The sequence below is a fragment of the Phyllobates terribilis genome, unplaced genomic scaffold, assembly GCF_046119375.1.
Source record: "Phyllobates terribilis strain yellow unplaced genomic scaffold, ASM4611937v1 Scaffold_1__5_contigs__length_1240528914, whole genome shotgun sequence".
NCBI lineage: Eukaryota > Metazoa > Chordata > Amphibia > Anura > Dendrobatidae > Phyllobates > Phyllobates terribilis.
In genome coordinates, this window is record NW_027362761.1 from 784,886,138 (window position 1) to 784,903,680 (window position 17,543).

At 43.0% G+C, this 17,543-nt stretch overlaps 1 protein-coding gene across 2 annotated transcripts in view; it reads right to left on the reverse strand.

The window, feature by feature from the left end:
• Nucleotides 1-17,543, reverse strand: part of RASGEF1B (RasGEF domain family member 1B) — a 690,877-nt gene that overhangs the window by 559,760 nt on the left and 113,574 nt on the right. The window contains exon 2 of one of the 2 annotated variants that reach the window (XM_073637007.1): nucleotides 9,795-9,842. The exons of the other annotated variant lie outside the window; for it this stretch is intronic. Coding sequence (XP_073493108.1) covers nucleotides 9,795-9,842 — 48 coding nt within the window. The remainder of the gene's footprint in view (nucleotides 1-9,794; nucleotides 9,843-17,543) is intronic. 2 annotated transcript variants of the gene reach the window in all.

Here is a 17,543-nt window from a genome sequence, read left to right on the forward strand (position 1 = left end):
ACTTCCTCTGGGGCACTATGAAAGATTTAAGATACAAACATTTGTATTAAAAGAAACATTTTGAGAATTGTTATATCTCTACATAATTTTTTAGAATATTTAGATCATAAAGTAATCTTATCCAGTGGATTAATTATTGAGTTTTTTTCAGCAGCTGGAATATTTCTTTTTACTATTTTATTTAGGAGCCTACAGCCATGACAATAACATGAGCAAATCGCTGTAACCCCAGAGGCCCAGCAGCAGGGCTGTGACAGAGATTTTCCATTTCCATGAAGTACCACAAGCTGAGCTGGGACTCTTTATCACCTGCCGGAATAGAAAAGCTTTACAAATGTGTCAAATGGATTAATATGGAGACAGGTAAAAGCTACTGCACCCATAGGAGACTGTAATGAAAATTGCACACGCTATGTGGTTTTACTCTACTAGTCATTAATCCTCCATAAAGATTTACCTTTGTAATAAAGCTCATACTTACTATCCACAGTGGTGTTCGAACAGACGCTGGCATCACTCGGGACAATACTAGCGCTATATATTATAAACTCACTTGGGTATCTTGTAGAACATAGTATAGTTTTTTAAATCTTTCCTATCTCTGGTATCTCTATACTGCATCATCCATTAACCTTTATTTCATATTCTGGCATGTTGAACAGTTTTATGTTATTTTATTGTCTTGCTTTTATATTCATTTCTGCAATTATTATTTCCTCTCATGTCCCCATTTATCACTACGGCAAGCATTGCCAGCTTTTGCTTTTGTATTTGTCCTTTGTGTGTCCAGCTGGTTATTTTTTTTTCTAAAATTTTATTACTATTATTACTGTACATTTGATATTCAATGTATTTTTTTCTGTGTTAGAAGTACAATTTGTGCTTAAACACAATTAACTCTAAGAAGAATGAGAAGCCCTTTTATTACAGAACATCCAATTTTCATGTGTAGAAGTACACTGCTCCAAAAAAAAGGAATACTTAAACAACACAATGTAACTCCAAGTCAATCACACTTCTGTGAAATCCATTTGTCCAGTTATGAAGCAACACTGATTGTGAATCAATTTATCCTGCTGTTGTGCAAATGAAACAGACAACTGGTAGAAATGATAGGCAATTAGCAAGACACCCCCTATAAAGGAGTGGTTCTGCAGGTGGTGACCACAGTCCATTTCTCTGTCCTCATCCTTTTTGGCTGTTCTTTTGGTCCCTTTTGCATTTTGTCATTGCTCTCACCCCTAGAGGTACAGCAGCATGAGGTGGTGTCTACAACCCACAGAAGTTGCTCAGGTAGTGCAGCTCATCCTGGATGGCATATCAATGCGAGCTGTGGCAAGAAGGGTAGCTGTGACTGTCAGCACAGTGTCCAGAGCATGGAGCAGATACCAGGAGACATGGAAGGGGCGTAGGAGGGCAACAACCCAGCAGCAGGACCGCTACCTTCTCCTTTGTGCGAGGAAGAACAGGAGGAGTAGTGCCAGAACCCTGCAAAATGACCTCCACCAGACCACTAACATCCATGTGTCTGCTCAAACTGTCAGAAACAGACTTCATGAGGGTGGTATGGGGGCCCGAGATCCACAAGTGGGTGTTGAGCTTACAGCCAAACACCTTGCAGGGCGATTGGTAGATTCGACATTTGCGCCCTGTGCTCTTCACGGATGACAGCAGGTTCACACTGAGCACATGTGACAGACATGACAGAGTCTGGAGACACCGTGGAGAATGTTTTGCCTGCAACATCCTCCAGCATGACCGGATTGGCAGTGGGTCAGTAATGGTGCGGGGAGGCATTTCTTTGGAGGGCCGCACAGCCCGCCATGTGCTAGCGAGAGTTACCCTGACTGCCATTAGGTACTGGGATGAGATTCTCAGAACCATTGTGAGACCATATGCAAGTACAGTGGGCCCTGGGTTCTTCCTAATGCATGACAATGCTAGTCCTTGTGTGGCTGAAGTGTGTCAGCAGTTTCTGCAAGATGAAGGCATTGAAGCTATGGACTGGCCCGCCCGTTCCCCAGACCTGAATCCAATCGTCCACATCTGGGACATCATGTTTCGTTCCATCCACCAACACCAAGTTGCACCACAGACTGTAATTTGATTTTCCACTTAGATTTTAAGTATCATTCCAAATCCAGACCTCCATGGGATATTAATTTTGATTAACATTGATCATTTTTATATTTTATTGTTCTCAACGCATTTCACTATGTAATAAATAAAGATTTATTTTAGTGTTACCTTTATTTTTTTGAGCAGTGTATAAATGGCCCATATAGATTTCCTAAATTTGGTGGTACTGGCACACAATGTAACGTGTATTGGGGTAACATACAAATGCTTATAGTGTAGGACTATTCAAATGAAAATATCCAAAAATTTATTGTTATACACATGTGCACACTCTGACAAACATACACTCCTCAACATTGAAACAACAAGAAGGAAAAGTTGGGGAACTCTAAAAATCACAGGATCGATAGACATGTTAATAATAGGTAAACTATGAAAAATTTTTCAAAACATCTCAATTTATTCAGTATTGAGGATAAGCACCACGTATAGAAATACACACACCGACACACCTTGGCATGCTATGAATGAAGTTATTAATGGTTGTCTGAGGAATGTTCTGCCACACTTGTGCATGCAAATCATCAAGATATGCTGCTGGTAGCTCCTTTTCCAATTGCCAACCAATGACGCCCCGGGTGTACTCAATGGTAGACATAAGTTTAGAGACGCTGCAGGCTATGCTAGCACATTTAAGCCACTTTGGATGCTCACAGTAGCAAAAGCAACATGCAGACTGGCATTGTCATGTTGAAAAATGGCTCCTGGGACACTTCGGAGAAATGACCATACCACTGGTTCCACTACAAATTAATGTAACATCGAGCTGTTAGTGTACATGGAATGAAGACTACAGTGGTCCAACTACCGTACATTATGTTACTCCACAGCATAGTCCTCGAAATAGGACCAGTGTGAAGTTCCCTTGTGAAGGCTTCTTCATGGTGTTGCCCACATATTTTCCAGACCAATCTCCAGCTATCATTGCATCCAAGACAAAAGCGGGACTCATAGTAGAAGAGGATAGACATCCATTCCAGCCTCCATTGCTGTCTTCCTCTGCACAATGACAGCAGTGGTGTGAGGTCAGTGGAACACCTGCACCTGGATGTCTAGCTCAGCTCATGGCAAAATTGTGTGCAAATGTCTTCTTGGTTTTTGTAGACACTGTTTGATGCCTTAGGCTTGGTATGTGACATCTAATTTCTCTTGCCGTACAAAATGTGTCAATCATGGAACCAGTAGTACGGCCATGTATCCAAAGCATCCCTGGAAACATTTTTCAACCAGACAATGCAAAGCCACATGTGCTACTGTGAGCACCTTGGGTGGCCTAAACGTGCTATCATGGCCTGTAGCGTCTCTGGTCTAGTCTACAATCGAGTACATCTGAAACATCATTGATCAGCAATTGCAAAGAAAACTTTCAGCAACGGATCTTGAAGATTTGTGCACCCAAGTGCATTCAGTGTAGCAGAAGATTCTTGAGATAAACATGAATATCATTGATAGCATGACAAGGCATGTAAGTGACGCGCCCCTGGGCCTGTGTCGCGCTGCATTGCGCACGCGGGAGCTTACCCGGAGCCGGATCTCTTGAGGGTTGTAGTCTCGTGGCGGTGACCCGGTCCGTGCCCAGGGAGTCAAACTGAGCGGCGATGTAACAGCGGTAGATGTAGGACGACTACGCCACCCGTTGAATGCAGCTATGGAGCTGCCGCTGCAAGACAGTCCGCTGAGGCCGGTGGATGGATGGTGCAGCGTAGATGGTATAACCCCCAACGGGAGGGGTATGGCCTCAGGGCAGCAGATGTGGATGATGGGGGTAGCAGGAACCACTCAGAGACGGTGCGGTGTAATTCAGGGTCTTTACTGGTAACAACGATAGACCCTCCCGGAGTACTTGCTAGTGAACGGGGCCTGGTCAGTCCTTGAGCAGATGGGATCTCCCCTGGCCAGGCGGAGTTGTAGGCCTCCCAAACTGACTGTACTCTTCTGGCTACCTTGCTAGAAGCGGATATAAGTAGCCCACGTCCCTGAGTGTACCGTGTGGTGCTCACCCGTATGGCCGGTGACTCGGGGCCTTCTAATGGCTTCCGCTCCACGATGGCGGTGCTGGTCCCACGCGTGTGACCGTGCCTTCGGGTTTCTGGGCCTGAGTACCTGAAATCCCCTGCCGGTCGGCTTCTGCTGCTGGGTAAGAGTTAGTCCCCACAGTCTCGGACGCCGGGTCCGGTAACAAAGCTTCTCAGTCAGGGCGAGCTCTGCAGCTGCCAGCCCCTGACTTGTAGTAGTATTGCTCCCACTAGTAGTATTGCTCCCACTGAGCTTCTGCTGTTTCTTCCTGTGACTGTTTCTTGTCTCTACTCTCCTTGACTGACTAACCCTGCCTCAGCCCAGGGTTTATACAGGGGAAGTTCTTCCCCTCCCAAGACTGGGCAGGAGGTGTGGCATGCACAGGATCCCTGACCAAAGGACCTCCCACCTGCTCTCAGACATAACATTACATTACTGTGGAAAACCAGACCCCTGGGGTGCCACATTAGTGCATTTAGTTATGCACGTGGTGCTCATACTCAATACTGAAAAAATTAAGATATTTTGAAAATTTTGTTTCCATCTTTTCATCATTTGCATATCATTAAAATGTTTATTGATCATGTTATTTCCATTATTACTTGAATTTTCCATCTTCTTGATCTTTCAATTTCAATGTTGAATAGTATATTTACATACATTCACACAAATATGCAGATGGTGGCAGATATACCCATATATATACACTGTGATATAGATACACCTATAATAAAATGGAATGTTGTATGACTAGCCCAGGGGATGGGGATGACTCGGTTACCAGGGCCTTTAGCCTTAAGGAGGTCGCGGTGGTCGGCTCCTGGGCCCGTACTCTGGGGTCACTCTTTAAAAAGGCGTTGATAGATGTTAAGTTTATAAAAATGTTTGTGACGCCACCTATGGTTTCTGATGATATTCACCAGCGCTGCGCAGTCCACTGAGGCCGGTGATAAGGCAGCTAGATGGTATGGCTCCCCACAGGTGGAGCTGGGCCTCAGGGCAGTATAAGAACGGGGATGCAGGACAAGGAGACTCAGCCGAGTCGAAGCAAGAACAGGGACGGACACAAAAGTCACTTCAGTACCTTTTACTGATGGAAATTCAGGCTCTCCCCGGAGCACTGTAGGGTGAAGGGTGTATGTCCGGATCCTCCCCAATGAGCGGGTTTTGGGCCTCCTGGTTCTTGCTGCTGCGTAATAAGTTTCTGACCTGCCTGGAGCTAGGCCTAACTTTGTCTCTGTCCTGCGCTGGCTGACCTTGTGGTAGGGCCTTCTCTTGGAGTGCACGCTCCCGACCTACGGGGCCTATGTGTCTCCTGGCTCTGGTACGTATCAGCACTTTAGTGATCCTGGGACCTGTAGTTTTCCAGGGATTCCGGTTTATCTTACTGGGTCGTGGAGATCCCGGCAAGCTTCGGACCCGGTGTCCGGTAACTGCTTCTTCGGGGTGAGCTAGTTAAGCTTCTCTGCCCCCCTATGAACGAACTCTCTACTCCTTCGCCTTCGGCCTACTCGGACCCTCAATAGGCTACTCACACTAACGGCAGCGTGCCGCTTTTCACCAATCTTATGGCGCCGGCACACCTAAAGCTCACCTCTCTGAGCTACACCCGAGTCTGGACTCCACTCTGTATTCAGGCTTACACCAACTGAACTCTCAGAGGAATTGCTGAGTCACTGAGCTCCACTGCAGACTGACCTGTTTCTGTGTCTCGCTCTGCAGGAACTCATCAACAGACTTAGACTAACTGCTGCCTGGCTCCACCTTCCCTTTTATATCTCCCTAAGGAGCTCCCTCTGGTGGTGTGAGGTGGAAGGTGGAGATGTGTGAATGGTTATGGGGGCCTCTTGTGCAGGAATCCTTCAATACACCCTTCTAGGAGTTGTGATACCAAGCACAGCTGGGCTTCACATTGTATATTTTCAGTTTGTCACTGAGGTTAATACAAATCAATGGTATATCTTAATTTTAAAGGATGGTGTAAAAAATCAGAAAGTTATGCAATTAATTTGCAACTTACAATGGCGCTGGTGCTGGAAGTAAAAGCTTTATTTTCACAAGAAAAAAAACTTTCATATGCACTGTGTTCCAGACTTCTTTTCAGCAGTCTTGAATGTCAACTGTCTTAGCATTTAAAGAGGTTATCCGATGAATAATCTGATATTTTGCTATGTCCATACCTCCAATAGATTTCAATGGAGAGTGACCATGCATAAAAGGTCACCACTCTACTGAGAACAGAGAACAAGAACCCCTTATTCTCAAAATTAGCAGGGGTCTCCATGGTAGGACTCCCACCAATCAAACTCTGATTGACTGAAATGTCATAAAAGAAGTTAGTAGAAAGAAACCCTTAAAAAGCCAATTCAGAAGACTTTTCCTATACTCATTGTATAATATACTTCATAACTTTTTACAGTTTGCAAATTTTCTGCTTGTACTCATTTAATGGAAATTTTTATTGTTTACTTCCTAAGAATAAAAATATGTCATGGTCATGGTCATGGTAATGTCACAGTCAAAAAAGTGTCAGGCTTCTTATAATACAGAACTTTTTTAGCTTACAGTCAATGCACACTTTTCATCTTCTGGATCTCATTCGTAACATACAAGCAGAAATCTTTCAAAACATTAAGGATTGGGTAGGTACTTCATATATATTAGAACATTGCACAACTTTTGAATATACAATGAATATACTTTATGTTCCATACTTCAATTATATATTTATTCCTACACATAATATGCAGAGTGTGAAATCCTATGAAGAAAAGTTTTGCTTATTTAGTTTGTACAGTTAGCCTTAAATATTAATACCTTAGATAGGGAGAAACATAAACTAGAAGGTCTTCACATCTAGAGTCTAGCTCTTTGATGAATAAGTAATATGTTTTTCACACTGTCCTCCCATTTCTCTTCACTCTCAGATGTGGTCATAAGTGAACCAACCTTATTCCTGCGGGGACTACTAATTTCAAGATTTCTTCATCCTTTGTATTCATAATGTATCTCACCATTAAAAATATATGAAAGTTTTGGTATTTTTCTCTGCAATAAGCTTTAAAAAGTTACTTCAGGAAATTAGGTGCTAAGAAGTAGGAGTTCGACAATAGAGAACGCTATGACCAATCAAGTTGTAAAACTGAGAGTACAAAGTGTAATATTAGAAACTTGCAGAACATACATAGTCCCTAATTCATTCAATCTATATTTACTCTATTCTGCACAAGCAATTAGTCCATGTACAAATATCACTGTCAATTTCATTTTTGATTGCATCATAGAAAACTTCAATAAGATTGAGTTAGCAAAATGTACTAGAATTTTGGCACCAATTGTGACAAATGGGTGACGTACATGATGAAAATTTATGGTGTGTTAGACCATTTTTACCCACCTCAACAGTTGTGATTAGTTTACAGAAAAAGTAAGTAAAAGGAGTCAAGCGATATGGCAAATTCGTTAATGTCACCCACCACTAGTTTGGCCCAAAATGCAGGTGTAAAGTAAATCAGCCAAGACATGGAGCAGGTAGAAATGAAAAAGAAGAAAGATAACATTTTATAAGATGAATTCTCAAATGAAGTATGTATTTGAGTCTAACTTTCGGATCCTTGTAGATCATGTAGATCCACCCAAAAGACGAAAAATTCCTTTTCTCCTTTGAACGGACGAGGTGGAGCAAAGAATCAAAAAGTGTTTAACATGTGTTAGCATATGTGTTACTAAAACAGCTCATGGTTGGGAAAATAAATCTGGCATTTATACATAAATAAGTCCCAATATTTTCATGCAACTCGGCACATGCACAATCATATTGCGACTTTTGGCATTTATATGCCAGTCTTGGCTAGTTATGCCAATATGGGCTGGTTGGGGTGTATTCATGCCCGCCAGTCAAATTCATCATAATTAATGTCACTATTACATTTCTTGTGGCGGCGCACACTGAGTATCTGATTCATCAAGTGGTGCATGCAGCTTAATAAATCATGTCAGGCTATCCCAGTGAGCACATCATTAACATTGCCAGTCTTAATGAATCGCCCCCATAGAATCTTATAAAGATTGTAGACATGCTAAACAAATATGTACCTGTAAGGTGCCCAAACGAGTTAGTCATGGGCGAACTGTAGCCCATGCTCGCTTCGGCACCCTACAGACAAATTGTGTCCTAGCTCTGGGGTGCTGCTGTGTATGTGGTTTTTCCCACTTATTTCTGTCCAGCTGGCCTCTTCTGACTCTAGGAATTCCTCTTCTGGAAGCAGGGCAGCAATCAATTCAGAGGACACAGAGTTCATAAAAACAACCAGAACTCTACTTGGTAACTGGCAGAATTTACAGTATTTACAGGCAGGTATAAAGGATAAGGCCCAAAGGGTTGTCATGCTTCCCACAGGTACCGGATACAACTTCAGCCCTGGTTCCCGATCTAGGTGAAGCATCTCTGTTGCTTTCCTCTCTAGCCCTAGAGACTTTTCCTAACCAATGACAGTATATCTGGATCCCATTTCTCTCCACCTCTGAGTGCTTCAGTCCTGACTTCTTCTGCAGCCTCACAGATAAAATGTGCCCCCAGGCGCCTGATGACTTTCTCGAGGTTCCCAGGCCAGATAAGGGGACTCTTGCAGATTCTCTGGTGATCCACTGTCCGGGATACTAGGCCAAGGTCTACTCTAGCAGACTCTACAGAGCCTGATGCTTTCTGCTGAATTGCACAATACTGACTGTGCTCACTTCCTGCACTTCACACTAGCACTGAGTTCCCCCTTCCTCTACTGGGCCAGCTGTCACAGTTAACCCTACCTAGGCCAAACTGCAGCCCCAGAAGGTTCTAACTTTGGGAACATGCTTTTAACCCTTTCTAGTATCAGGGACAGACTATTACCTCCACCACTACTACATGCCTGTGTTCCCTTTTTCTCTTGCGGGTCACATGATGCACTCCTGCACTGTTCTATTCCAGTTCCTATGACATGGCAGATTGCTCACAAGTTTATTCTTTTGGTATCTACACCTCTTGCACCTGTGCAGGATGTTCTCAATGGGGTCTAGTACAGGAAGTTGGATCAGGGGCTGGATCGAAAAATGCATGTACAAGGTAGACATTGCATACTCAGTGGTTGTTTTTGTACAAACAAAAGAAAACCCCTTTAAGATTAAAAAATCCATAATTTTTGGCATCACAAACATCTTTAATAGTAAAAGGAGCCTTTGCCATTTGACATGCAAATTAGGCTACATTCACACATCTAAAAAAGCAAAATGAGCAATTACCCTGCAGTAAATAAATAGCAATAGTGCATGAACATAATATCGGATACTTGGTTAACATGACTTTGATAAAAAAAAATGTAAATACTATCCCACCACGTCACGGTGACCCTATTTGTAAAACAGAGAGATGACATACTGAAGACATACTTTGTACTTTATAGTTTCATCTGCGTTTCATCTATTTTTAACGGCTCCATTGTTAGGAGTCAATATATAAAAAATAGACAGTCTACATGTGAATAAAAAAATGGAAGCAACTAGGATTCATCTAGGATGATATCTGAGAAAAAAAATCTCTCAGATGTTATCTAGCCTAACAGATATAAATCCATTTTTGTTACTTGAAAAAAAAATTCACATACCTTTCTTTTGGTGCTCTGATTCAGGGTAATACGCGACTGACTCTTTATCTGTTTGGTAAAAATAGAAAAAAAGGTATTTAAAGGATCAGGCAAATTGGAATTGTTGAAATTGATAGGGAGAATCATAAAGCTAATGCTCAAAACAAAACGCTCACTGTAAATGAAGAGGAAGCTTTCAAGAAACATAAAAGTTTTATTGTAGATCAGCTGGAGTAGACAATTTGCAAATCTACCCAGTTTTAAGATGTTACCAATTTTGCCATTTTTTTCTTAATATACTGGTAAACTAATCTGTATTATGGCAGTCCAAATTCCCCTTCATGGATTTTAATAAAAAAATTTCAATGATATTGTTCAATTCCTAATTTGCACTAAACATTGCTCATTTTGTCTTTTATTGAGAAGACTGGACCCATTATGGCACTTTGGCTCCTGCTGACAACTTTATGTAAAACTAAGCATGTACAACATGACCCTGCCATGCTTGTGCTACATTTCTAACGTTTGGCAAAAGTTTGGCTTTTTCCTTTTAGTACATATTCTATAGCAGAAATATTTATAGTACAACATTCTCATTATGCTCCTGGCGAGAGTTCCTTGTGAGCAGCTCAGCTTCAGAAAGTTGCCATAAAGGAGTTTGCTTTTATGTGTGTGTGCTGTAATGCTGCATCCCTTTGAAAACGGTACACTTATTTACTGCTTTAAGCGACGTACACATAAGACGACCCACTATGACTTCCACATTGGGCAGCATGAAGTAAGCCAGACCAGTAGTGATGAGCAAACGTGCTTGCCACTGCTCGGTACTTGCCCGAGCATCACGGTGCTCGACAAGCTCGGTGCTCGGCGAGTATTTCCGGGTTGCTCGGGCGGGAACTCGGGTCCCCTCCCTGCATGTTTGGCACTTTTTAGAGAGCCAATGAACATGCAGGGATTGCCTGCCACGCACTGTAATGCCGTAGCCATGTTGGTTGTGGTATTATAGTGATTGGCGCCGCTATGCTCGTCACAGTCTACCCAGGAAACAGGCAGAGTAGGGAGAGGTGCTGCTGAATCAGGAAGAGATTTGCTTGTTTATAGTTAGTATAGGTATTCCACAACATATATATATATATCCATCTGAACTAACAGTCCTTCTGAGGACTAATCCAGCTGCATATAATCAGTGGTGATAGCAGGAGTTAGGCAGGCAGGCAGTGTATGTGGCAGACTGCAGTGCATATAGTGCAAGAGGGTCCATTGAATGTCCTGTTAGTATAGGTATTCCACAACATATATATCCATCCGAACAGTCCTTCTGAGAACTAATCCAGGTGTATATAATCAGTATTCGGTAAGTAATTAGCGTGCACTCTGTCAATGGTGAGAGGTGCTGATGGAATGGGCCTATGATGCCCAATTGATGCAGGAAATTAATTCATCGCACACTCATAAGTTGCTGGTGCAGTATACATTTATTTAGAGGCAAAAAAATCAGCTCAAATAAATAAGAGTGAGGGCGACAGTAGACGTTTCGGCCAACATCTAGGCCTTATTCATTAAGTCGCTATTGAGTTTAGATTTGAGCAAATGCCAGAAAAATGAGTGGGTGCCAGCGTATGGGAATAGTCCAGTGGAGAACTTCACTAGGGTTCCATAGTTGGACAGCCTGAAGGGATCTATGGTTCAGTGAAGATGGCGCTCCTGCACCTAAAGGGTAATTAAGGAGGTCCTACGTGGTGCTACTGCGGGGGGTAGAAGAGCAGGAGAGCCACCTTCACTGAACCACAGATCCCTTCAGGCTGTCCAGCTATGGAACCCTAGTGAAGTTCTCTACTGGACTATTCCCATACGTTGGCACCCACTCATTTTTCAGGCATCTACTCAAATCTAAACTCAATAGCGACTTAATGAATAAGGCCTAGATGTTGGCCGAAACGTCTACTGTCGCCCTCACTCTTATTTATTTGAGCTAATTTTTTGCCTGTAAATAAATGTATACTGCACCAGCAACTTATGAGTGACCGATGAATTAATTTCCAATAATCAGTGTTAGGCAGGCAGGCAGTGTATGTGGCAGACTGCAGTGCATATAGCGCAAGAGGGTCCATTGAACGTCCTGTCTGCTGCTTCTGTAATAATTACAGATATTTGTAAACATAGTCCCAGATATCAGGGGCCAGGGCAAGTTTTTTTTTTAAACTTAATCGTGGTTATTTGCTTAAAAAGCAATCCAGAGTACATGATTTTTCTGCTCCATTTGCTTGTTAGCAATGCAGAATACAGCCAGATATGTTCCAAATTTCAGCGATAAAAATCCAGAAATTTGAACTGAACGTGGAAAATATTGGCTTCCTTTTCCATTCTGTTGCAGTGTGTCAGTCAAGCTATTCACACTAGGTGTCTGTGAATAATAGTATTAGTAAATTACAGGCATGCTATTTAAAACCGTGGTTCTCTGTCAGACATATCACCTATAACAGTGTTCCAAAATCAGCCATTTCTTCCATTTTCATTTTGTTGCAGTGTGTCGGTCAAGCTATTCACACTAGGTCTCTGTGTAGAGTAATATTAGTAAATTACAGGCCTGCTATTTAAAACCATGGTTCTCTGTCAGACATATCACCTATAACAAACTTTGAGGACTCCACTAAGATGGTGAGCGGCGATGACGCCATAATTAGTGTCACCATCCCGCTTCTCTGTCTTCTGAAAAGCTCTCTGCTCACAATCAAAGAGGATGCATTGCAAGCGGAGCACGATGAGATGGAGCAAGGAACCATACAGGGTGATTACTCACAGCCCAGCCTCATCTCATGGCAACGTGTATTGGGTGATAATGAGGAAGAGGAGGAGGAAGAACAGGAGCTAGTTTCCTGCGCTATAGACGGTACTGTCATACCGTCTGTTCAGAGTGGATGGCCTGAGGACAGGGAGGAGGAGGAAGAGGTGGAGGATGAGGAGAACATGGTCAGTCGTCCTCTTGGTGAGGACACGGAAGTCTTGCCTCTTTGCAGTCTGGCACACATGGCTGAGTTTATGTTACGCTGCCTTTGCCGTGACCCTCGCGCTGTCTAAATTTTGGGTGACAGTCATTACTGATTGGTGACACTGCTCGACATACGCTACAAGGAGAACTTTCTGTCTCTTATTCCCTTGAAGGACAAGCCTAATAAAATGGTGCAGTACGAGAAGGTCCTTGTTGCGGAATTATTTAAAAAATTCCCATCTGAAAACGCTGGGAGAGGTCACAGTTTGTTGGAGAACCAAGGAGTACAGGCGAGAGAGACACAAATGCAATCCAGCATAGGCAGGGGAACATTGTCAAAGTTCTGGGACAGTTTTCTCAGACCCTCCCATCGCACAGGCCCTGATGTGCGGGGTACTCTCTAAAGGAGGGAAAAGTTTCGGAAGATGGTGAGGGAGCACTTTGCCAACCGTACCAACGTCCTCCGTGATTCCTCTGTGCCTTATAATTATTGGGTATCCAAGCTGGACACGTGGCATGAACTGGCTCTCTACGCCTTGGAGGTCCTGGCCTGTCAGAGCGGGTTTTTAGTGCCGCCGGTGGAATTATAACCTTTAGGCACATCCGCCTGTCAACTGAAAATGCTGACAGGCTGACTCTTATAAAAATGAACAAGGGCTGGATTGGGCCAGACTTCTCAACACCACCGAATTATAGCAGCGTAACATAAAGTGAAATACAGTGTTTTCTTTTGGGAGGTCTAACTCTATTCCCATGCACCTCTGTCTTCACACCCAGACATGGGTATACGCTTCCTGATTTTGTTTATTTGCTCTTCTCCTCCTCCTTCTCCTCATCCTCATCCTCCACATTCTCCTCCATATCACCACCATATCTACCATATCACCATATATACAGTACAGACCAAAAGTTTGGACACACATTCTCATTTAAAGATTTTTCTGTATTTTCATGACTATGAAAATTGTACATTCACACTGAAGGCATCAAAACTATGAATTAACACATGTGGAATTATATACTTTACAAAAAAGTGTGAAACAACTGAAAATATGTCTTATATTCTAGGTTCTTCAAAGTAGCCACCTTTTGCTTTGATGACTGCTTTGCACACTCTTGGCATTCTCTTGATGAGCTTCAAGAGGTAGTCACCGGAAATGGTCTTCCAACAATCTTGAAGGAGTTCCCAGAGATGCTTAACACTTGTTGGCCCTTTTGCCTTTACTCTGCGGTCCAACTCACCCCAAACTATCTCGATTGGGTTCAGGTCTGGTGACTGTGGAGGCCAGGTCATCTGGCGTAGCACCCCATCACTCTCCTTCTTAGTCAAATAGCCTGTACACAGCCTGGAGGTGTGTTTGGGGTCATTGTCCTGGTGAAAAATAAATGATGGTCCAACTAAAAGCAAACCGGATGGAATAGCATGCCGCTGCAAGATGCTGTGGTAGCCATGCTGGTGCAGTATGCCTTCAATTTTGAATAAATCCCCAACAGATCACCAGCAAAGCACCCCACACCATCACACCTCCTCCTCCATGCTTCACGGTGGGAACCAGGCATGTAGAGTCCATCCGTTCACCTTTTCTGCGTCGCACAAAGACACGGTGGTTGGAACCAAAGATCTCAAATTTGGGCTCATCAGACCAAAGCACAGATTTCCACTGGTCTAATGTCCATTCCTTGTGTTATTTAGCCCAAACAAGTCTCTTCTGCTTGTTGCCTGCCCTTAGCAGTGGTTTCCTAGCAGCTATTTTACCATGAAGGCCTGCTGCACAAAGTCTCCTCTTAACAGTTGTTGAAGAGATGTGTCTGCTGATAGAACTCTGTGTGGCATTGACCTGGTCTCTAATCTGAGCTGCTGCGATTTCTGATGCTGGTGACTCGGATAAACTTATCCTCAGAAGCAGAGGTGACTCTTGGTCTTCCTTTCCTGGGGCGGTCCTCATGTGAGCCATTGCTATGAATAAGGATCTACGTATCCGAAACGCGTAAGCCTCTGTACGCTTTTATTTGCACCATGGTCTCATGGTTTTAATTTTTTCAAAATAAAGGCTATTTTTTAAGTCACTTTCACGAGTTGCTGGATAACTACCTCTTCATCACTCCAATAACTCTATAGCAGACCCTCTCTTTTCTAATGGGAACATGTCGTACTCGTTACAGTGGCCCAGCTATATGTGTCTTTAAATTGATAGTGTTTTTTTTCCCAAATTTTGGCAGCCCTTGCAGTCACAGCATGGGCATTACCACTATAGGAGACCCACTACTTTATAATGTGAACATTTTTTTTACTGAGACCCTCCTTTATGTCTCTTCAAAGGAGTATTGGGGTGCATCCAAATTTTTGGCAGCCCTTGCAGTCACTGCATACGCAATAACAGTATAGGAGACTCACTCTTTAATAATGGGAACAACAAAGCATAGCCGACTGATGGCCCTTTAAGAATAGTAAGGCTGTAAAAAAAATGTTTTTGTGACTTTCACAATCCCTCCTTCATAAATGAAACAGGATGTTTCTGATGATGTTTCACACACCACATGGCCAGATAAGGTTGTAAAATGTTAAAATGACATTTCCCGGTGAATGCATTTGTCACGGTTGAAAGCAATGCAAAAGTGCAAAAACGCTACATGCGAACATAGCCCAAGGTGTGGAGGAGGATTTTTGTTTTTGGTTATTTATTTTGCCTTATATACAAGTCATTACCCTGGAAAGGATGTTCCTTAACATATTTTCCAGGAAAATCCATTTTGGTTTTGTTTTTGTATGTTTTATTGTCCGTAAAAGTGGAGTAATATCACTGACAACATTGTTGACAGCAGTGACCTGGGAGTCAGAAATGCTTCCAGGGGTCTTCCCCATGCTGTTCCCATGTAATTTTAGCACTGTTCCCATCGATTTGGGCAATTTTTAGGCCCTCTGCAGACTGCTGGGGGAGGCCACCGGAAAAATGCTCGAGTTACCCATAGACTTACATTGGGCTCGTTACTCGGACTGAGCAGTCAAGCATTCCAATTTGCTCGACCCGAACAACGAGTACCCGAGCATTTTAGTGCTCGCTCACCACTACTGACCAGCCTAAAGCTTCTACAATCTAAAAATGCATAAAAAATTGATAGTACTTGCATAATACTGATCATTTATAATTCATCCAAAACACCAGCACAAGGTTCCATAAAAAAATTACTTGATCTTTATTTCTTCATATGCAGTGCACTGAAAACATTGCAAAGTTAGCATGAAGAAATGAAAAATATGCTTTTGGGCTGAAGTGTTTCTGACTCATAGCCATGGGATATAAGTAAAGAGAGTTAGGTCTGAAATGCGTCAGCCCAAAAGCGTTTTTTTTATTTTCTCCCTTCTAACTTTGTAATCTTTTTAATGCACTCATCTGAGGAAATAAAGATCAAGTCCTTCTTTACAGAACATTGTGCTGGAATTTTGGATGCATTAGGGTGTTTTCACATTGTGTTTAGGCACCTGTTCAGTAGCCGCATTGGGGCTTACGTCCGAAAACGGGATTCGGACATATGCACCTATGGGACCATAGACTATAATGGTACCGTGAACGCGCGCTCTGCTGTGCATCATTTTCGGGCAGACACCCAGACAGAGTCTACTATACTATAAGTGCTCAGAGAGGAAAGGGGCTATGCACAAGGTGGTGTGCACTGAAGGAACATTTCTCTTTCTGTTGGAATGTAATCAGTGACCATTGTTTCATCGCCTCTAGCACTGCACATCTCATGTGATAAAATGAAGAGTGTTAACTTTTCGCGGAGGGGATTGATTTTTTATATGCTTTGTTTTGTTTTTTGCATGTTTTGCACAATTTAGCTTCAGCTTATCTCTATGCTCTATGAAACTTGCCAGCATCCTGGAAAAAACTATAGCAGGGGTGATTAGTTTAAATCAGTGTTTCCCAAACCCGATCATCACGGCCCCCCACAGGTTACGTTTTCAGGATCTCCTTAGTATTGCACAGGTGATTGAAGTATCATCAAGGCATCAGGAATTCTCTCACCTGTGCAATACTAAGGAGATTCTGAAAACATGACCTGTGGGGGGCTGTCAGGATGGGGTTTGGGAAACACTGGTTTAAATGAAAAAAGACCATGTCAAAAATGTTCGAATATTTTTAATTAAGTCATCAGCATATATAGAAGAAAGGGGGATTCATAGCAAGGGCTCAAATAGGCACTAGTGTTGAGCGAGCATGCTCGACACTGCTCGGTACTCGCCCGAGCATCTCACTACTCGGGATGTTCGGCGAGCACCGAGCATTTCCTGGTTACTCGGGCGGGAGCTCGGGTCTCCGCCTTGCATGTTTGGCGCTCTTTACAGAGCCAATGAACATGCAGGGATTGCCAGCCAGTCAATGTAATGCCACAACCATGTTGTTTGTGGGCATTACAGTGATTGGCTGGCCGCACAGCGTCACCTCGAGTATTTAAAACCAGGCGCCGCCATCTTGGACACAGTCGCTCCGGATCAGACAGTGTAGGGTCAGTGCTGCAGAACTAGGGAGAGATTCATACTGCGAAATAGTTAGTGTAGGGTCTCTGAAGCCTGCCAAATCAAACAAACAGTCCTTCTCAGGACTAATATCCATCCCAGATATCAGGCAGGCAGGCAGTATAGGAGACGCAGTGGTTATACCAGCAAACACTGCATTACAGTCCTGCGTGCTCCTGTTGGTCAAATTGCTAGACTTATCCCCAGGTCTCAGGGGCCAGGAAAAATCATTTTTTTTCATCTAAATCCTGTTTTGTTTTGTTTT